Source organism: Pholcus phalangioides, unplaced genomic scaffold (genome assembly GCF_987345545.1).
Source record: "Pholcus phalangioides strain wild (caught in Gottingen) unplaced genomic scaffold, Ppha-v1.0 ptg000003l_1, whole genome shotgun sequence".
Lineage (NCBI taxonomy): Eukaryota > Metazoa > Arthropoda > Arachnida > Araneae > Pholcidae > Pholcus > Pholcus phalangioides.
The window spans coordinates 50,460,041-50,484,086 of NW_028301596.1; the positions used below are offsets into that span (position 1 = coordinate 50,460,041).

Sequence of the window (24,046 nt, forward strand, 5' to 3'; positions counted from 1 at the left end):
CAGCCATTGAATAAGACAAAAAACAATATATAGGCACGCTCATGGAATTCTTTAATCATACTGGAAAAAGACACTTCAATTTTATTCAGATAAATAATGGTTGTTTTACGTGACGAGGTTATTTGATCATACATTCTCAAAACTTGTACAAAATTAATATTTATTCAGAAACAATTGAACAAAGGCCAACATTGGGAATACAAGTAGAGATAAAGAAGAAAAAAAAAACTGCAATACAAGACTATTATGTCCAAACTCTTGGTCTTATTGAGTATTTAAAATTATTGCTTATACACAAATGAACAGCACACGTAGCATTATTAAAATGCTCTATAGATATCTTGGGTCTTCAAGATGTCATTCAACCTTATTTTAGCTCCACAGGAATCAAAACTAAAAGATTTGCAATACAATGCTTTCCACAGATCATGGTTACACATGATGAATTCTGATACTGGATTGATAGATGTCTCGAGGAAAATATAAAGCAGGTGGGAAGCAAAAAAAAAATTCAAACTTTTAATTTAAAAAATGCTATTTGTACAAAACCCTCCAAAAGCATAATAAATACATATTATTTACATAGGTCTTTCTATTTCTTTCACAATGCGTTTGCGCAGATGTTCTTTGTAATTTTGAATAGTTCCTTTCCATTTGGTGATCGTCTGGTTTTCACACACCCAGATTTCTTTTGCAACCTAATAGTAAAATAATAGGAACATCGAATACAGAACAGGGGGAAATATAGCAAATAAAAAAGTAATACACATACCTATAACTGATTTTCATTTTACTAAGGTTGTATTAACGTTTCTAAAGCAACACACATTGTTGATAGGAAATATGAATCTGGATTTCCCATGGGTAAAATTTTGAAGGGGAAAAGAGGGATGTTATTATGCCATTTTCATTTCACAAAACGCAGAAGATGGCAAATGTGAATCAATGTTATTTTTCACATCATGGAAGACATGTAATAAATCATATTTTGTATATGATAGTTTATTTTTTAGTTAGATTTGTGTTTATAATTTTCAATAGATTTCATTCAACAAAATATACACAGCTTTTAATACGGGTGTATTATGTTTCACATTTTTACCACTCGTATCTTGCAGGAATAGATTTCAGGATTCAGCTTTTAATGGAACTGAATCCAGACCTGTTTTTAAGACATATACCTCAGGTTTCATTTCACAGTATGCTGGGAACAATGTGTGAAGTTTGAAAAAAACATATGAAGCTGAGTGTATATGATTTCATATGTGGTTATTGATAATTCAGGCAGTTTCTAAATTGAAACATGAATGCGAACATGTCAGCATTGGCTTAAAACAGTGATTCCCACTAGAGAGCAAAGGAATGTTCCAGGAGGCGGTAGAAGCTACGAGTTTTTGCACATTTGGCCATCGAGTACAGCGGCAGGTTTAGATACAGCTTTACGGATTGCCTTCCACACACAGACAAACCAGATCAGCTTTGAGTTGGTCTTCCATTGAATTCTCACATGAATGTACAAATTTGCCGTTATGGTAAAGAGATCGATGCAATTTAAAAATAATAATAAAGATAAGAAAAACAAGAAACTCAAAGGCCCGATTTTTTTTAAAACCAATTTCCGTAATAATGAGCGTCTCCCATGGCTCTGTAGTTTATTGCGGCTGTCCATAGAAACTATGGAACAATCCATAGCAGATGGCAACTCTGTGAATGGCTATGAAAATAAAGCTAGAGTGAGCTGCTGCTCTGGCACAGGCTCAACATTTCAAAACCAGTCGCAAACAGACACTTTACATGTGTGATCAGTTTTTTGGAAACATTGCTGAAAAGCAATGAATCTTTTTTTTTTTTTTCAAGCTTGTGAGGGTTTAGATGCAAACAAAATTTCTTGTACCAATCAAATACTCTTAGAAATTTTTTTTTTTTTTTTTTTTTTTTGGACTCCAAAACAAACGTGACTAGCGTAAACTTGAAATTTTTATATTACAGTAAAATCTCCCTTTCATGGTCACTGGCGTGACAAAAATTTTCATCTGTAAAAGAGGGGTGTGGTTAATCACGGGTTTGAAATGCATATTTTTAAAGGGTTGAACACATCTGACGGGTGTCCGTTTAGAAGGGTTTTATTGTACTTAATACATTTTCAACTGAATTATTGCTCATAAGAGGTTCCAGTTTCAAACTCCTATGGCTGAGAGCAGAATTGAGTTTTTGACATGACAAACATCAAAAACTGGTTTAAACTGTCAAAAACCTAAATGAATGCTTTTGGATAATGTTTTGAACACAATAGGTATATAACATGATGAAAAACTTACTTTTTTGCATATTACAATGTTTTATTTTTAAACATTAATTACAATTAAAACAAAACATTGATCATAACTTGCAATTTTGAATTTTTCGACATAAAAAGTCTAGAACATATAAAATATAATTTTATAGTTTATTTATCTAAACTAATCATTATACCTGTGTTCAGTTTATTGAGCAAAATAGAGCTGTTTATTCAAAATGTGTGTGATATGGCATGAGTTAGGTTTTTGACCTCAGAAACCAACTCAGTATTAAAACAGTCAAAAACTTATTGTCAATTCTGTCAAATAGTTTTTTAACCTGATAGATATGTTAAACAACAGAACACTTCCTTTTATGTACATTTAAAGTGTTTCGTATTTTGAATAATAATTAATGAAAAAAAATATTTATTGATATTTTAAATTTCCTGACCTGCTAAAAAGTTTATTCCATATAAAAATTCTTGCACAGCATTTTTTTTTAACCAATTGACTTCATGCGTGTGGTTCTGTCTTTTCTTTTTCCTTTTTTTCTCCCTAGAACGCTGAGCATTTCTACTTGTTCTGAGCAGTCTTTCTGGTATATCTCCAATAATAAGTTTGAAAAAAATGTAGCTGGGAGGTCTTAAGCTCCTATTCTGGAGCCGGTCTACCCTTTCTTCTGGGTAATATCCTAATTAATCCTATGTAGAGGTCTATATAGGCATATTGGGTATCCATTGAGAAAGCCTTCAATAACTGTATTGCCACAGCTGGCTCTTTTGAGAACCCCTCTTACTGTCTGTATGTTTCATAAGGACGTGGTACAGGATTTTCGAGGACCTTCCTTGCCGATAGCACATCCATCAGACATGTCCACTAAAGTTTCATCCTCTAGGACAGCTGTGAGTGTTAATTTGTTTGGTTGAACTGCTAACTACCATCCTCTAGGTTTTGTCATTTATATTAATATATCTATATAGAGAGATTTATTTTCATCCATGTTCTATTCAGGGTAGCTAGTTAATCTGAATGTCATGATTCAAAAATGTTTTTTGGTTATATAACTAAATCATTATTTTAATATGCTCTTGATAAATAATTTTTAGTAAACCTGGGTGATTTTTACAGCCATCTACCACCACCTCTCATCAGGGTCAACCAATAACATTAAATTTTAAAATTGGTAAATTAAACAAAATAAACACTATAGCATCAGAATGTATGTGGGACAGATTAATAATCTGTTATTGTTAATATGCATTATCAGATTAGTAATATAGGCCAGTTTCAACTTGAAAAATAGTTTGTCACGTGATGAAATACTTCAATTGAATAGTTGAATTGAATAATCTTCAATTCATAATTTTAACTTCATAACTTCAATTGAATAATATAGTTGCCAAAAAAAATCATACAAATGAAAGGGAAAAATGGGGATTTTATAAGGGATGGCATGCACTGGCCATACAACCTGTTTTCCCAGGACACAAATACAATGGCACAACAGGCAAAATGCCCAACGATGTTTCTGAGAAAAAGATGGCTATAACAAATATGAATGTCATACATTTCAAAAATACAGCAACCTAATTAAAAATGCAATTACAAACAATATATATATGTGATGAAATATTATACAATGCCCATAAAGACTACTTATGGTTGTCTAATTCTAAGTATGAATAGCTTCTCGATTTACCTCAATACCACACATTCCTGTATTTCCCCTAATTATGGCCATCCTGCCTATTTTTTAATATGCCCTGTTTTCCCGTATGTTTCCAACAAAGCCTACTTGTTTATTCTTTGCTAAAATCAAGGATTAAAATTATTTTACCACAAGAAAATAATTTTGACAATGACTATAAAATATGAATCTCTCACATACTTGTCATGGTTTTTTTTATAGAATTAATTTTAATCCACTGTGATTTGCACAATAGCATTTTATTTCCCGCCATTTTCAATTTCAGCAATAATTGGCAACTTTAATGATTTCTGGTATCATATTTATCAAGAATTTCCAGTTTTTTAAATCCTAATTCCCTGTATTTTTGTCATGGAAAGATTGTCAACCTAGGATTGCAAGGACCGAGGAATTTACTTGAGTGATTTTTATTTTTGAAGTGTACAATTTGAGAATTTTCAGGGACTTTCTTATAACGATGCAAAAAATCTGAAGAATTTAATAAAGCTAAAAAAATCAGAAGGCTTCAGGGTGAACCAGAAGAATTGGCACCTATGTAATAAGTTTAGATGCAATTCTGTGTTCCAACTCACACAGTACTGTGGCACTCTGCATGTCATCTGCCATCAAGTGGTACCATTCCATACCGTGTCATTTTGTTTCCAGGTTAGGAATGATAAAATCAGCTTTCATCAACTGTCGATGATAATCAAAAAGCATTCCTCATTTAATGAACTTTATGGCCTCCAGGTCAAAAAACATGGCACCCAGATGGCAAAGCACTTCAAAAACTTGGTCTTTCAATCATTTCCTACACTTCACTGCATTCTACTCCAAGTTTTGCTGAAATTTCTTTCAGCCTTAACACCTTTCTTGATGATTAATCACATTGACATCCACTTTCTTGTATTTGATGTAGGCATCTGCTACAAGGTTGATGTTTGATGCAGGTGTTTCAATTTCTTCACCTCTCTTTTAACAATAGAATGACAGTAAGGGTCATTTTGACTAACCTAAAACCAACATAATTTTTCTTCACAACTTCGTAAAACAGTATCTATTCAGTTCCTCTTTGAATTATTTTTGTAATAAACCCTTATTCATGTTCCTTTTTTTTTTTTTTTGGAATTTTGGGCAAAAGGACTTACGACAAAGACTAATAGACTAATCCTATATTTTGTAACTTCAAAAAGAGGTTTGACTTTGATCTTTTGAACTCTTGTGAATTAGTGGCTACATTTTCACTGGGCAGTTCAGTGAAATGGTTTGAAGTATAATACACTTCAGAAATTTGCGAAGAGATTACCTGTGCAGAATGAAGAAACCATGAATAATCGCTAAATACTGAACATTGTAAAATACACAACTAGGGCAGCTTTTCGATGCTGATCGCATAGTAGACTGAATGAATTCATTTTGTCAAAAACATGAATGGAACTCATTAGTAGAGTCATAAAATTCCTTAATTTCACACAGAAATTTCTAACTTTATGTGTGCATGGCACTCCAGATCTAGATTATAATACACTCCACTCGCCAACTGTAAAAAAATTGTTTTGCTCAGTTGAAATCATGATACGTGGTAAAACAATAATCCCTCTCTTTCCCTAATCATCCAGCAGGGGCCCCTAGGCCAGGATCTTTGGTATGACCTCTCTATAGTGAATTTTTGTGTGAAAAAACAAAAAATAATAGTCTCTGCCCCAGTGCAAAATGAAGATTTCATTTATCGTGATATTCTACCAGCGAATGCAATGCAGTAAAAGGCAAAGATCCATAGAAAAGCTAAATGAATAGAATAACTATAGAACTCGAAGACAGGCTTTTTCAAAAGTGCATCTTTGAATGGTACAAAATGGGTACTGGAGAAAAACCAATACTATGTGAACATTAATATATTGAGAGAACAGATGTTCTCACATAAGACGACTTTCTATTTTAGCATGTTTTGTAATCATATTTGTTAAATACATTTATAGTGATTAAGATGACTCCTACCATCATTCCAGGTAAAACTTCATTTTACCACTAAACTCCTAAAGTAGAATGTTTTGCAACAAACCCTCAGCTGACTGGAGATGTCCTGTGTGGAAAATTCTCACAATAGCATTTTCAATACTCTCTCCCCTTGAAATTGTTTGCGACGTACGTCACAGTTTTTGGCATACTCTGCTTTGGGACACTAAACTAAGAAACCTTCAACATTTATATTTTACGAATTCAAGGGCCTCAACAAGATGAGGAAAGTCATGAAATTTTAACAATTTGAGATAAACCGTTTGGTTGTAATCGCCTGTCAAAGTAGCTTTGCAGTTAAAATTACTGCACCCATCATTCTAGTGTTAAGACAACTAGCACAAAGGCATAGATTTCCATAAGTATGCTGAAGTCTTTCACGGATCTCCACTGTAGGAATTTCTGCTTTAACACAGCATCCGATCACAACATGTTGACAAAAGAAAACAGTATCAGCTCTTTCATGCTGTTTTCTTGCAATTGAATAATTGATTGTCACAAAGGTTGTCGCAATACACCACTTGTGCTAAGATATGCATATTAAGATGAGACACCAGTTTTTCATAACACATTAACATATTCTGGTTTGGAAAAAAAATTCTTGTTTTTCAATTTCAGTATGACCTATGCAGATTTATAAGTAAACATTGAGGATGCATTCGTAGTTGACCATTAGATGACTAATCAGAGATAAAAGCATACCTGACTTATAAGCCTGAAGTCGTGACTGACCAACACCATGCCTCCTTGAAAATCATTAATTGCATCAGCCAGAGCATCAATGGTTTCCATGTCCAAATGATTGGTAGGTTCATCAAGTAACAATAGATGTGGAGCTTGCCATGCAAGCCAGGCGAACACTACACGACATCTTTGGCCATCTGATAGTTGCCTTATAGCGCAAATCTGAATAGGGAAAAAAACCCAATGACATTTTCAAATTTTAAAAAGTTCCACATACAAAATTTATCACTTGTGAAAGAAATTAGGGAAAAAAATAAAAATTAGAAAAACTGGCAACATTTTACTTTACAAAACGACAATTTTCTTCTCAATCCAGTTTTTTTTAGAAATGTGTGATGTCTCGGCTAACAAAGATAACTAGTTCAGGAATCATGTTCATGAGCCGAAACCTTCGTTGGATACAATGTGATATTTCCCCATAGGTTTCTATGGAAAATAGTTTGATTCGTTCCAACTTCTGCCCAAAATTTAAAAATAAGTTTTCAAAACACAAAGGAATGCTGTAAAAAGACAAAAACTGATTGAAGACTGAAATGAACAGCTTCAAAATTGGATAAATGAGAATCTACAGGAAAATGAAAGATGCTGAAGATCTTTTTATTTTTCAGTATGTACCCAAGTAACATCAACTTTAGTCTTCTATAGCTGGTGTTGTGTTGGTCAGCTCATATCTGTGTCTGATACATGCAGATAGAAAAGATAATTTCCTATACTGTCCAGACTGATGCTAATAGTTTCATACTGAAAGAACACATGCTCTGAAAATGCAAGCTCCCTATTTTTTTAATACATTTTCCATTTGCTGGATCTTTCATTCTACATGAAATGGTTCAAAGAATTCAGAAAGGGAAGTGTAGGTAAATCTGGAAAGAGATTCCAAGGTGAACATGAGTTAATTGGGCTCTAGTGACAGTAATTCTGATGATGATTAGCGCAAAACTTCAGCTCACGATGCACCTTGTTCACATTCCTCTATGGAATTTCTAACGAATTGGTACATGTTAGAATGTGCATGTATGTGTTATAAACCTAACGTGGAGTTTGTTACTGTGTAATGCCTGTTATGTATAGTGCTGCCATCAATTATTCTAACTATGCTTGAAAAGCAATGATCGAATAATTGTATCATTGTAAGCCTGTTGTTCTCGGCGGCGAAACTTTTTAAAAGGGAGATTGGCTTGCATTCGCACCTCGAAGTTGTGAATGTATAGTTACTATTATACAAACACAACATACCAAAAAAATGCTAGGGCAATATTATCAGCAAAATTACAAGAGTAAGACCTATAAAAAAAATTTTATCAATGCAAAAACATTGTACTATGATGAGCAAGAAAATGGACTGAATCAAAGATTGACTAGTAGCAAGAACATTATCTCAGACCTAACAAATACTTATGGGACACTGGGAAGGACAATGTATTCCTCAAACAAACAAACACTAATTTTTATACGTCATTATAGTCTGCTTGAAATACATTTGAATCCCGTATTTACATGCTATTTAGCCGAGATTTTTCATCCCAATGTTGATCTTCAATTTTTAACAATATAGTTAAACTGCCAATTAAGTTGAAAACTCACCTGCTGCTTTCCAGTTAACCCAAAACGACCAATAATTTTTCTCATATCTTCTTTCTCTTCGATTTCGGGAAAACTTTGCATCATATACTCAAGAGCCGAGATGTTCAGGTCTAATTGTTCATGCAAATGCTATTAATAGAAAAAGGCATAATGTAAACACAAATAGGTTCACAACTTAAAATTGTAGCAGACAATTGCAATAAAAGAATTTAAATAAAAAGCACAAACCTGATGGTAACGAGCAATCCTGAGATGGGAATGTGTTCTGATTAAGCCATCACTAGGCACAACCTGAAGAGTTTTATAAAAAAAAATAACCTCTTATATGACAAATACACAATAACTACACATACAAGATTTTTACATATATACAGTTAAATCCTAATCTTCACACAATAAAAAAATATTTGTGTCAAGGGGTTATCGTTATATTCAAGAACCACCACATTTATGCTGTTGTTGAAAGATCGGCATTGTTGGTACATTGTTAGTTCACGCGCATGAGAAAATTTATATATATACTTATAAAAGTATTTCTTTTCTACAAAAATCACAATGATTTAGTTGATTAATAAAATTTACATTCCTCGCTCCTGTAAAGGAGTTCACATTATATTTCTATGTACTACACTAGCTACACAAGTATTGCTACACAAAGTAGCAATGCAGACAACTTCATTAGTACTCAGTGATAAGGGGATGCAAAATACTGATGCAATAAGATGCCCAGCAAAAACAGGTAAAAAGTTTAAAAACATATCAAAGATTATTTTCAGCAAGATGTACAAAAATACTATTGACACATTTGAAAATCTCTTCAAAAAAATTTAAAATACATTCCTGTTGCTTATTGAAATCATAGATGTCATTTTGATCATTTTTGTTGCCCCATGGTCATTTTCTGCACACGAGGACTAATTAGACCGGTACCTACAATTTATCGACCTGGGCAACTGTACCTGCAGATAATGTCATTCAGGTATTATCATTTTTGCAAAGAACAAAATGGACTAATATCATAACATGGGAAAAAAATTATTTATAGTTATCAAAACTTTGGATAATTTCAATTTCTTCCCCAAATTTTTTTTGCACAATTTGACTTAATTTATTTATTTTCCTGTTTGTTATCATTATCAGGCTGTAAGACTATGTAGGAGGCTAAAAGGTGTTCTTCCCCCCTTATTGACAAACATTCCCGTACTTAATGTTGTAATCGGTCCATAGTATTCACTATGATCCTTGTACGGGAAATGCCTTTAGGAATGGCCTTCCTATAGTGAAGACAAATTTATGACAAAAAAAAAAACCCTTTCCTTCAGTTCATCAGTTTCTATCAGTTGACCAGAGAGATTAAAATTTCTTTTTCCAAAGTTTTTCTCAAGGGATCTATGAAACATTAAAAAATATCATAATTTGTCATGTATATTAGTTCAGTTGGTATATATGACAGTTCCCTTCTAACTGCTCACAATGGCTGAATAACAAACACTCAGGATTTTGGCTCAAAGGGAAAAAAGTCCCATTTTTTAAAATAGAATTTTTAAAAAAACGGAAATGATTGAACATTTCGAAACCAATTAACTCTATGGGAAAGAAAAACAGTTGCCACCATTTTACCAATACCCATTTATCATATGTCCCGTTCAATCAAACAGGATCAATTGATCAACAGGTCAATGTACTTGAAAACTGGACTTTTTCGAATACAGTTATCATCAGAAACACGAGTCCAGATACAATCACATTAAACTGCATGGACCCTATATTGTCATAGAGTAATTTATTGTAATAGCAAGTATTTTTTCAATGAGGTTTCACTGTGTATCACTTGAGAGAATGACACAGGAAAGTATTTTGTATACTAATGAAACATTTCATAAACACTTCACTCCAGAGATTATACACGTGTACCTAACTCAAGTGGTCCTAGTAAAGATAGACCCAAATCAATTATAATTACTAATCTATATGTATAAAAACGAATGTATGTCTTTGTCCTTTATGCATTACTACGCCATTCATCCGATCTTTCTGGCATAGTCTTTTTTTAAATTTGTTTTTTTCCTTTCCTTCATTTCCTTGAATTTCCTTTCTTCAGAGATCGCAGCAATGCGTGATGGGTAAGCTACTTTTTATATATATATATATATATATATATTTCATTTCCATATTTTTTCATTTTAAATGGCAAAAATTTTAAAAGACAATAAACACAAATCATTAAAAGAAAACTTTAATAGTCAGTTTTGGCTGAGTTGTGTGAAGAGGATTAAGTCTTGAAAGTTTACTCAATACTTACTGAATATTTGAGACTGAAAAAAAATATTTTAAACATTTAACAAATTCTAAACCATACTTGACACATTTTTAAAAAAAAAACTTCCAAGAGTACAAAAAATGCTGTTAATTTCAATCAACCAACCTCAGCACATAGAAGTTTCAAAAGAGTAGTTTTTCCAGCACCATTCGGACCCACCAAAGCGATTCGTGAATCAAGATCAATGCCAAATTCCAGATCCTTGTAGATAAGAGGCTGAAAAAAAATTTAGACAAATCGAAATTCTTAATAGCACAAGCTTTAATGTGATGATTGTCATCGTTAGAGTAGAAATGTGAGACAAGTGCTGATACTCACTCCATCATCTTTATAACGGAAGGAGACATTCTGCACCATGATTACTGGAGGGGGAATGGTCCCGCAGTCAGGAAAGTAAAACTGGACAACCTGGAAATGGTAAAAAACATATATATTTATCATTGCAAAAGGTAAGTGATTTAAAAGTTATTCATGAATTTCGTACTAAAGAATATTTTGATCAATCTGGTTTCCATGGAAATGTCCTCACTTTATCAGAAATAACTTTCTCAGTCAATCCACCAGCAACCATTTTGGCCATTGTCTTTTCTTTACTCTGAGCTTGTCGAGCCAATTTTGCACTACCATGTCCGAAGCGGGCAATATAATCCTAACAAAAAATATTAGTGGAACAAAATTAGTACTAAAATATCCAAACACAGAACAGTGTTTTTCCAAAACAGAACTTGCACAAGCAATTATTTTGAGAAATAGCATTTCAATACTTCTATAGACATATTTACAAATGCATCCCGGTCAGTAACGCTTCATTGATAGAATCATGAAATAGGAGCTCAGACCCTACTTCAAGAGTTGATCAATGGCTCACCAAATACTCATTTCGGCCTTTTGACATCATTCCAGAATGCATAATTTGGTATATATAATCCAATGAATCTAAACACTTGAGTTATAACTGTTATTGGTTTAATCAAATTAATAAGTTATAAATGATTGATTTCTCAAATAAAAACAATTTTATTACAATTTAAAACTATTGGTTTTTGAAATAGATCCCTAATAATTGCAAGATTGTTTTCAACCTTAAAAGTTATTAAAAATAAATCCATAATATACCAATAAAACCTGATCACAGGTTAACCAGCCACATGGCTATGATGATAATTGCCGTCGTGACCATACATAATGGTGGTGCCTAAAAAAGTGAGGTGAGAATATTCTCAGAGAACGAGAATATTCTCTTGGATTGTGAAAATTGGAGAATAGAGAATATTCATTTTTCTTTTAAATAATTTAAATTTTTTTACTAATTTTGTTTATATTGTGAAATATAAATCAGTTTTCATTGCCTGAAACATTTATAACAAAACAATTTTTGGTATAATCATTCCCCAATGACAACTTTTAGTTCGAGAATATTCTCAAGGATATTCTCGAAGGACTACTATTATAAATTACTAGCGAATATTCTTATTGAAAATAATAAGAATTATTCTCAAGTTATTTATACAGATTATTTATTATCATGCATATTATTACAAATATTCCTGAGAATACTATCTGGAAGGACTACTATTATAAATAACTGAAGAATATTTTCATTGAGGACTATTATATAAATAACTTCAGAATAATTATTTTTGTCAAGAATATTCCCTAGTAATTTGTAAAAATAGCCCTTACAAAGAATAATTTTCAAGGATAGATTTATATTATAAATAACAGGAGAATAACAACAATAATAATATTCTGATCAAGAATAATAAGAATATTCTCAAGTTATTTGTAATAGTAGTCCTTCCAGAGAATTTTACATCTCTAGTGGTGCCTATGATGACATTTGCCATCATATTTTTTTTATATTTCAGTCTATCATATATTTTTAGTCTATCACATGGACATGGCGGAATAATTGGTCATACAGCTGCTGCCGCCTGCACAGGCATCCTTCTCCTTTATTACCTCGCTACTAGATGGAGATGAACAATTATACTTCGAGATCTGAGGTTATTATTACTATTATCTTTGCAAGACTGCATCCTCAAGCAGTGTTTCTTTAAATATATATTCTTCTGTCTCACAATTAGCAATATACAAGTAAAAAATATGAAATTTATATATTTCAGATTTCAATACATCATTTTTAGCATGAATCACAGAAATATTTTCCTGCATTTATTTTGAACTTGAACCCATGCTGTCATTGCATCCAATTGATTGAGAATTCAAAATTTCTATTTAAAAAACTAATTAGTTTTACTAACTTTTATTATTTTTATGATTTTAAAGAATAGAAGTTCTAATGCCAATGCAATGAGATAAGGCTGAAAGTTCCCTGACAATTGGTGAGATTGTTGTAGCTCCCACTAATATCACACTCAATTATACCAGGATTATAGTTCTTATACAGAAGTAATCCTTTGCCTAAATTGTTCTTTGTAGTACAATTTTAAAATTTATGCGCACTAATTTAATGTTTAAAATGTTTTTACAGCCATACATGTTTTTATTGAAGAGATTATTATTACACAGGTGAATTCAGACCAACAAATATATCTGATATTCAAAAAAAAAAAAAAACCAATCAAACAATATTTTTGGCAAGTAAAAGATTTATGTATAGGAGTCAGGAATTGCTTCAGGTTGTTATCACAGAAAAAGCAAGCAGCACTAACTGCCGGAAAACAAAGTTGCTCTACTACAGCAAAAAACACTGCTCACTAAACTCAACCTCGGCCTTTCATCATCATGCTCCTAAGACACAATACACATATTGCATTAAAAATTTCATTGATAAGTTTTGCTAGTACCATTCAAAGTTATAAAAATTCTTACTTTCATGTGCGCTATCTGACTCTGCTCCCAGTTGTACCGTTTCATTTGGTTTTCAAGTAATTCTAACCTGGTTTTCACAAATGCATCGTAGTTTCCCTAAAAGCAAGAACAGTTTAGAAAAAATGACAGGTTGAAAAACTATATACAGTTAATGCTCGATTTTATGAACATCTCCCCCAATTTAACACACTTTTTGTCCAAATAACATCTATCAATAAAGTTCATCTGGAAAATACAGATGAACAACCACACTATGAACTTGAATATGAAATATAAATGTTATTCAATGTACTAAAGTGGCTGCTACGGTGGTTGAGTGATCATAATGACGGACTCCCATCGCGAGGATCCGGGTTCGAACCCCCCCATCACCGCAGTGGTGGTCGGCTGAAGTTGGTTTCCTGTGGTTCCCAACTTTGAGTCGCAAATGCGAGCCGATCTCCCCATTAAAAAGTCTCGCCACAGAGAGCAACAGGCCTACAACGATTAATTATTCAATTATTACACTTCACTCATAGTTAGAAAAAACTGGTGGAAGATGGCAGCACTACACATAACAAGCATTACACAGAAACAAACTTCACATCAGGTTTCACTACCCGTACACGCACATTCCCACATGTACCAATTCGTTAGAGGTTCCGCAAAGGAATATGGACGAGGTGCATGTCTGGGTTTAGTAGTAATAGTGTACTAAAGTGTTAATCAATCAACTTGTAATAAATATGAACAGATAAGTCTGATATTCCCTGAAAATGGAAATAAAATTGAATTTATCATAAACTACTCATTCCTACTGTAACAATTTCAGCTGAAAAGTCAGCAAAAAGTAGGAGCCTATCCACTTCCTAGCTGAAGTATAAAACCTCAACACTGCTAGTTCCTTTTGGTCAACATTTCTTCTGAGGTGTCAAAAAAACAAATATGAATAACACACTGATAAGATTAATTATTAATGGTATAGTTATTAATATAATTATTTTTGACATGAAATATTTAAGCTAACAAAAAAAAAATCTAATGAAAAACCTAGTTTCTATATAATTTAAAAATTAGATGGTTGACAAAGCCTGAAACTGGTTGGGCCAGGCTGTCCAAATCTGCCCCAAGATTGTCCAAATTTTGGGCTTTTGCTGGCCCCTATATATATATCCTTAAATATCTATCCCTATGATTCGTGGGTTATCACCACATTGGCATATTTGTTTTGCGATATTTATGGTTTACATAAAAACTTAATTCTATCTGCTGCAGATACTAAAATACTGTATTGTCTCTAGAACAAGTTTTAAACTGGAAATAAGAGGTGTAACCTTACTGCCTGTCGTACACAACCTTGATATTTAGAATGAATAAATTTCTAATTATCAAAAAAAAAAATATTGCTTACTCCATAATATTTCAGTTTCTTCTTGTTCAAGTGAATGATGTTTGTGCAAACTCCATTCAAAAAATCTTGGGAATGTGATATAACAACCAAAATTCTCTTATACCTATAATGTCAATGGAAAAAAACAAACTTCCTCATTCTCAAAAGACTGTTTCATGAGAAAATAAACTTCAATAACAAATAATGAGAGAAGTAATGTACTTTAAATGGCAAATCAAGATTTATCAATGAACTTTTATTTATATGTTTTAATTTTTTCACAATATTTAAAACAAATAGTTGGAAATACGCTACCTTCTTATTTAGGTATTTTTTTATACCTTTCTGTACACACAAAAAAGTATACAATAAAAATGTTTCCCGCATCACAAAATATCATAAAACGATTCAGTAGGCTACTATGCTCATCATCTATTTATAGTTTGAGGGTTAATGGGATTCAATGAATAATGAGAGATGATTCATTTACAGCAATTCATTGGGAGATCATGTGTAACAAAATATAATAAACTAATTCTTTTGGCCTATTTGTATTACTGAAGACCTTAGAGCTCAGTGTAGTGATGTCAGAAACAACGTACGGAATAATCCACCTTATACATATAAAGTATTATACACAAATATTAAAAATCAAAAGAAAAAAATTATGAAATTTCCCTACCGAACTATAAAAATTATACTTACACTTTTAATTCTTCCTCAAGCCATACACAGGCATCAAGATCCAAATGGTTGGTAGGCTCATCAAGAAGCAATAGATGGGGCCGAACATACAATGCTCGAGCAAGGGCTATTCTCATTCTCCATCCACCTAACCACAAAAAAAAAAAATTGTTTTCATTTCCTCACACATTAAGTAAATAAAGAAAGGGAAAAAATGATTTTCAAAAGCTTGCTGAAATAAAAATCAATAAATAAAAAATTTCTATCAGATCATAACATACCAGAAAAATCTTTGCACATTTTCTGCTGCATGCTTTTGCTGAAGCCAAGACCATGAAGAATATAGGCTGCTTTTGCCTCTGCTGTGTCAGCGCCTATTTCATCCAGATGGTCATACACATCCATCAGTTGCTCTTGCGACTCTTTAGAGAAAAAATAAAATAAAAATCCACACATCAATCTATTATAAAATATCAAATAAGTAGCAGCATTAAATAACATTTAAGAACAAAATGTAAAAGGGGAAATTGAAAATTTATAAGAACACGTGGATAAGCAAAATTTGAGGTTTGAGAAATTTTTTTCCCTGATGAGATTTCACCAACTTTTTTCTGGAAATACTGAAATGACTAAAAACAAAGTTTGAGGTGTTATTTCCCTAAATTTTGGGACTAAATGAATATATTTGACTATAAATGAAGTATGGAATATACTGAAAATTTAAGGGGGACAAATGAAGCTAATTTGCAATAGTTTAGTGACTGAAAAATTATTCAGAGTTGGTGAGATAACTTGTCACATTGATAATGGTTTCCTACTGGAGGCAATTTCATGTGCAATTAACTAGCAAAAAACACTGATAAAACTACCAAAGGCAACTCCAGAACAGAATGATCATGTTCTTACTGTTTGTGAAATAGGGAATAATAATGGATTATTGATCAAGGCAAAAATTCACATAGGCCAGCTCAATTTGTGCACAGAAGAAATAAAACTATTTTCTCAAAAATAAAAGAATGATTTGGTTGAGCAAACAAAGAAAAACAAAGTGAAAGAAATCAAGTGAAAAAAAGACAATCCTGAATAGAAGTTCGAATCCACCTGTCAGGAACACTTCTGATATGCATTGAAATTGATAAAAAAAAATTTAAAAAAAGCAACTTATTTACAACTGACTTCAAAATATTATGCTTATTTTTAAGTCAGTTGTAATAGAAAAAAAAATTAAATTTTATAATATTTTACTCAAAGAGTTCAATATTTTACTCAGTTTGGAAGTACCAAAACCACTTCTCAGTACTAAAGTTTCATAAAGAATTCTGAAAATATCAAATCTGAATTTCTTTTTTAAATGAACTTTTCTTCCTGTTATTCAATTTTTAAAAGGTTGACTTTCGCACTGTGATGCAATACAAAATACAGAAAAGTTAACTGGCAATCTAACAATTATATTTCCCTGCCATAACGAGATATGCTGACTTAATAACAATCAATCTACATAAAAATACCTTCATCATCATACTGGCTCAATTCCTCGACAAGTTTTTCCAGTCTAACTCTTTCTGCATCAACTTCCATGACTGCTTGAAGTGCTGTTTTCTCGCTTGAGGCCATTTCCCGGGTCAAGTGATAGATATCAATGTGACTCTGAACAGGCACTTCTCTTCTTCCAAGAGCAGCCAACAAAGTTGACTTGCCTAAAGAAGGAAAAAATAACGACTCAAATTTGTAGCATTTAACACATTCTTCAACTTCATATCCATTTGTTCAAACATGTAAAAATTACTCTAACACTTTCCATCTGATATGAATAATTTGTCTAGTTGAAGACTAACAAAATAATTTTGATAGCCCAGAAAAATATTTTACGAAACAGCTTCCCTTACAAAAGAGAAATATGTCAACCTGGAGTAGATGAATGAAACATTAGTGCTCTCTATCTTTTCCCACCCTTTCATTACCAAGTTTCATTGGTAACCTGATGAATGAATTAGGTTTTTTTCCTTATTTAAATCAGCATTATATTTTTGCTCGTCTGCCCCTCTAGCATTAGAGATATATGAACTATCATTCTGAAATGCCATAAGATTGCCAAAGATCATGAGCGAAGGAAGAGGGTACAATTTGACAAGTAAAAAATTATCTATTCATATACAGTAGACATTCAATAACTCGACATGTGGATAATTTGACAATTATTATTCTCATGGTTGACATAATCCTAAATTCAATAGGGAAAAACCTCTTAGCTAAATCCCACTCAAGTCGACACAATTCGTAATATTCTATCAACTAATTTTTCAAAATTTCCTTTATATGGATTGGCCCAGTCAATAAAGTTTCACATTTCTCTCGTATTTATCAATGGTTCTTTGTTTCATTGTTTTTTGTTGATCTAAAATACTTCCTCACACCTTGGGATGTAGGGTCGTTCTCAATTTTTTGAAGCCTGGAAAACTACCTGGAGACTATGGAAGTCATAGATAAGCACTGATGATATCTTTGAGCGAGAAATGGCTGAATAAGCTAAAAAAGACTAGATCAAAATTTATAAAATTAAAAAATAAAGGTTCACATAACTTTTGGCAATTGTGCTGCTCATTTGAAAATAAGATATTTTCATACCAGGGTTTAAGCTGGATAAAAAATTCCTTCAACAAAAAAAGTGAAAATGGGGGAAAAGCTTTAGCAAAATGCTACAATGCTAATGTAATGATTGATGGTCGATGTCTACTCATTTCGTACCTCATGTATGCATTTTTGCAACAGACTAGCACTTCTTTTGCGATTTTCTTTTGTATTTTTCGCAAAATGCAACCGCAGCTTAAACTGTTTCATACCCATATTTTATCATAATTCAGTATTCAAAAAAAATTTTCATAGAAATTTTGACAATTTTTTTCATTAATTAATAGATGATGCAATGGAACTGTTCAACTATGTATAAGAACATGTACATGTCAAATGTTTAAAAATTGAGGAGAGATCAAATGAAACTTTGCTAACTTTACATCCATCCAAGTCCCCAAGCTCATCGATACTCTTAGGTTATCAGTTTTAGTTTAGAAAATAGTTTATTATAAGTCATCATTGATTAAAGGCGTAAGTATAAAACTACCATCACCACTTAACCCTAGAATGGTACCTAAAAAATATATGTTTAATGATACCTATACGAACTATACCTTAGACATAAAGGTACCATTCTAAAGTTAATACAACCAAAAATTTAAAAATAAAGATACTCAACCTGATCCATTAGCTCCAACCAAACCATATCTGCGACCACAGTTCAATTCAAGTCTGGTATCTGCCAGGATCTCTACTCCATGAAAATTGATCGAGAAGTTGTCGATCTTAATATCTCTTGACCGTGGATGGACTGCAAGGACACCGGTACATGATCTGGCCTCAGCAGTAAGATTCATCTCACGCTCCAGTCTTCGAACTAGTTCATCCTCAGCTATAAGAAAAATACAAAAGCCTAAGCCACGATTCTTTCTTATGCATTACAGAGAAGTGCAATGCCGCTTATTTTCTTAATCAATTAAAACAGACTAGCAAACTTTAATCAGTATATACTGCTACAATACAGCAGTTCAGTACAAAATTCAATTTGCATCGAGTGTAAGAAATATAACATCATAACCTCAAAATGAAAGCGAAATAGTAAAAAATAAATCTCAAATGAAAACTCAGAAATAAAGTGAAAAAAAAATTGAACTATTCAATCTCTGAAAAAAAATGACATGCATTAATCACAGTTGAAGCCTTTTTTACGAACGTCTGGGAAAAATTGTAAATAAACTGCTCATTACAACCAAATTATGATATAGCAGTATATAAAATAATAAATTAATAACGCTGATGGGCTTGACAAATAAAAAAAAATGTAGGCACTAGACAAATAATTTATTAGGAGCCACGAATGGTTTTTCTTCAAGAAATTGGATCTAAATAATGTTTTTGTTCACCTTTTTCAGAACTTGATGACCCTTCAAATCCCCTTATTTCAAGAAAAAAAGGAAATTTTTTGTTATTTTTATCCCCCCCCCCCCAACTTCAAACCCTTTCTTTTGATTACTTAATGTCAGGAAAAAAGACATTTTTACATGTTTCACAACACTAATGAAAAAATATGCATGTTACAAGCACGCGCTTTTCAGAAATTATCGAAGTCTATAAACTGAAACATGAGGTAAAATGAAAGTAATTTTCAATTATATATTTCTCTCAAAAAAGTAGACAAGAGGACATTTTATAAAAACCACTAGTCCCTTTTCTTCTGAATAATTCAAATTTATGAATTAATTTATAATTCTAATTGATTTAAAAAGTTTGAGTGGTGGCTACATTCTTAGCCTTTTTAACACAAAATTTAATAGGGGGAAACATGTTGTAGGACTTGAACAAATGTTTTGTCACAAATGGGTAAAAAAAAGCTGAAGAAAATTCTCATTCAGTCATAAGGGGCCATTCAAGTATTACATAAGCAGATTTTAAGTAATTTTTGACCCCCCCCCCTTCCCTTGTCAGCAAAAAACTGACCCCCTCCGCCCCATTAACAAAATTTTGTCAGCAGCTTAGAATATTTCATATCTTCAAAAATAGGTGGTTGATGACATCAGCAAATCTGAAACCTCTTCCCCCCCCCCTCCCTCGATGCTGATGTAATACTTGAATGACCCCTAACTAGTGATAAAAAATTTTAAATTATAAAAAAAAGAGGAAATATGAAAGCACACTGGCCCTTAAAAATATATAATTGAAAAAAGAATAAGATAGAAAGTAGTCATTTATTTTAAAAAATGGGTTGGGGATAACCAGGAGAACAGCATTTTCTCAACCTTTAACTGGCATTGCGAAAACTCTATGAGTAACTGGTGTGGTGGTACCATTTTGATCAGAACAAGTATTAATGCATTTTAAAAATAAACAAAAAGAATTTTCATAAAAGCAATGGATAGCATGACTTAATTGATACAATTAATTACATCAAAGTGTTAATTAATTGATACATGACTTCATCTATCAATTGATTTTCAAATTTATTTAATTATTTTTCTCAAAAATGGTCTTCTATTAAGACATTTGAAAAAAATGGAGATGCATGACTTTTGAAAAAAAAATTGTAATTATATATTAAATTTTTGAATGCAATTTTCATGATTAAAAAATAAAGATATGATTAAAATACGGGTACTCAAAAAATAAAATTTGCAAATTAAAATATTTACTACATTTCACACAAGCTCCAAAATTAGTCTTATTCTAAGTCAGGAAACACAGTACTTGCAAGAAACCACCAACACCATGGCATGTTGATCACACACATCTTGTGTACAATTCACTAACACTATATTCATGTTCACCTCTGATATCCGATGTTTCACCATTAATTTGAAACCAGTATCGAGAAAACTGGCACTATTTGATCTATATATAAACACTTCTGCCTTCAGACAAAAAACTTACGCAAGTGGTGCAGTTAGGGTCATTTTGACCCCATGGAAACTTTTATCAATGATATAGAGGAAAGAAAGTCTAAAAACATCATAAATTTGTCAAACTAGCTTCAAAGGTGCTGAAAATAAGATGGTCAAGATGCATTTCTTTCTCAAGGTGCAGAAAGATTAAGAATGCATGGGGTCAAAATGACCCCACCACACCAGTTAAGGGTTAAGAAATAAAAATTTGTTTGAGCAAATTTTAAAAAATTATTGAAGTTATAAATACAGTGATCCTTTGCCAGAAACAGGAATATATAAAGAGTGATAAAAAAAATTCTGTACCAAACATATTTGATGTAAAGTGCTGGGAGACATAATTCAGGCTAATTCTACAAAAATGACCCAAATATAAAAAATGCTTTTCTGACACAAGCTATTTGCAGATTTTATCAGCAGCGCAATCTGTATCCTGGTATGAATACTAAAAAAAACCCAAGAGATTTTCATATCATTTCATCTTTTCAAACCTACATTATTAGTTGAACATGACAGATTTGAGCTAACGGTAATTGTGAGTGAATACTTGGAAACTGTCGCATAAATTTTAACATCTCAAGTTAGAGATAGATAATAATTAGTAGATATTAATACCACAGTAATTATAATGTGCTGGTCTGAACACCTGCAGTGTTGCAAAGCGAATACAGAGTTCAAGCTGAGTACATACAAAAAACATCTCGTTATACCTAATGATAAAGTGGACCCATTGGAGATATCTCCATTTGGGCTTGCTTCCCCATTGGCTACATTCTGTGCTGCATCATCAGTTTTCGGGGTAGGCTTCTTTTGCCCTCTCAGCTTTGCCGCTTCTTTCTTCTTTGCATCTCGGCGTTTCTTTGCATCAGAAGGCATATTGTAAATCTGAGCAAAAACAAGACACTTTCACTGTAGAGATAAAAACTAAATAAAAATAATGTAAGATCGTAATGCAATAAAAAGTCAGTCAAAACGAGTCATCACAAATAGCTTTAAAAAAATTGTCACCTCAATACATTTTTGGTTATAAGCATTACCTAATTTAACATTCTCTTTTATATATGCAACATTATATATCACTTACAAGGAGATTTTCATTATAGGCTGTGCTCATTATATCAATTTTAAGTGTAAGTTGCAATGAAAGTGTGGGGGAGAAAGATATATATCTTTCAACAAGGGGAAAATACAAGCACGGGTGTTTCAAATGAAAACATACGTTACAATGTTTCATCAATTGCAAATTAACTGTTTGATTATAACTTGCATTATACCCATTTCATGGAAATGAGGGCTTTTAAGCAACATGAGACTTTGATAATTTTTAACTGCTCAAACGATGCCTCAGTGGTTTAAAATGTTTTAGAATTGAAAGAGCTTATCACAATCAACAAATCAATTCCCATAGCAGAGCCTCATTTCCATAATTTACTAAATTTATAATTCATTTTAATTTTCCTGGACTCACTGCTCTATTGAAAATAGGTATTAGAGACTGATATGACCATTACAACTATGTCTAAGGCCACAACATCCCGAGAGTGGGTGGATCTGGCAATTGGGTCAAGGGGAAAGTGGGACAAGGAAACAAAATATCAGTACACAAGCACTCTCTATATTTAGTAAACATAGCATAATGATAGTTTCACAGCAGATGTCACTGATATCAATTTTTTAATGGCATGTCAAGGTTGGGTTTGATTTTTGATATGTGTCGCCGAAAACTGATCTGGTACCATAATCATGATTTCATTTCCTATATATTGCTAAATAACGGCTAAAAATTTATCATGTGGCTGGATCGATCAGGATAAACACTGTAAAGTAATTACAACTCGCTTCATAGCTTCCAATGGTTTCAAAGATTATAGAAGTAGAAATCAATCAATTACACCCCAAAGCAGAAATGTTGCATTGTTCTGCAATGAACCCTCGGCGGGCTGAAATGTTCTGCAGTAAATATTCCTATAACAGTGTTTCCTACATTTTTCTAGATTGTTTTGCAGCAGCACTGATTGTTCTGCAACATATGTTGCAGATTTCGGCGTATTCTGCTTTGGGGCAGTTGCATAGATAAAGAAAAATACATGACATATATACCTTACTCGGAGTTTATAAAACCATCATATTTATAAAATCTAGCGTTAATGTGGTGGGAGAATAACTTATGTTGGTTTTTAGAAGAAATGTGGTAAGAGCTCTTGCCACATTTCATTGCTAGACAATTATCATTAAAGACATATAGAGAGCTCTACCACGTGATACATACAATGACTCACAAATATTTTCGAATCGTAAATATTTAAAAATTAAAGGCAGTTATTGTAGATGTAAATGTCATCACCGAAATATTGTTTAATTAAAACAAAAATAAATCTTGAGATTTATCCGTATAATACATGTTCATACACATATTAAGAGATTATTTTCTCACGTTTCTAATTATATTAGTCGTGAATTTATAGGAAAATTATCGTAAAAAAATCAATATAAATGAAAACATCATGATTATAATTGTGCCAGATTCCCCCCCCCCCTCTTTAATTGTAATTTAAAGTTACAATCCCACAATTCAAAGCGAACTAAAATTATAAAAATCTCACTTGATGGGAGAAGGAATTAGAAATCGATTAATATAATCTGTTTTTTGGATAATTTACGTTCAATTTATTCGATTAATATTAATGTTACTGATGTACGAGAGGACACACGAAACACGCCGTACAAAGCACGAAAAGGAAGGAAGGAAAAGAGCGAGACACGGCAGCGCGGTCTTTGACGTTGCCACCGTCATTTTCTTAATTGTCATTTTATGGATGTTTGAAAGGAAGGCTCAACTCAAAATATCATGAACATTTTTATTTTTCGACATTTGTGTGATTTTTTTCCGAAAAGTGTTCAATTTTCAATATTACCTAAACTGACCATATTTCCTCGAGAGAAATACGGGACATTGAGATTCCAAATACGGGAAAATACGGGACATTGCCAATTATCGCCAAAAAGGACGCCAAAACCGAGCAAAGTTGCCAAATATTCTTA

General features: G+C 32.3%; 1 protein-coding gene across 1 annotated transcript; it reads right to left on the reverse strand.

The window, feature by feature from the left end:
- Positions 1-30: 30 nt before the first annotated feature.
- Positions 31-23,795, reverse strand: LOC149088768 (ATP-binding cassette sub-family F member 2). Its single transcript, XM_089249863.1, has 15 exons — positions 23,608-23,795; positions 21,715-21,889; positions 18,769-18,981; positions 17,027-17,215; positions 15,800-15,940; positions 15,540-15,666; positions 14,856-14,958; positions 13,466-13,561; positions 11,160-11,279; positions 10,949-11,038; positions 10,736-10,846; positions 8,539-8,601; positions 8,311-8,439; positions 6,685-6,888; positions 31-698 (listed from the first exon to the last, which is right to left on the reverse strand). The coding sequence occupies exons 2-15, from the start codon at positions 21,878-21,880 to the stop codon at positions 579-581; spliced, it is 1,872 nt and encodes a 623-aa protein (XP_089105989.1). The 5' UTR covers positions 21,881-21,889; positions 23,608-23,795; the 3' UTR covers positions 31-578.
- Between the last annotated feature and the right edge of the window lie 251 nt (positions 23,796-24,046).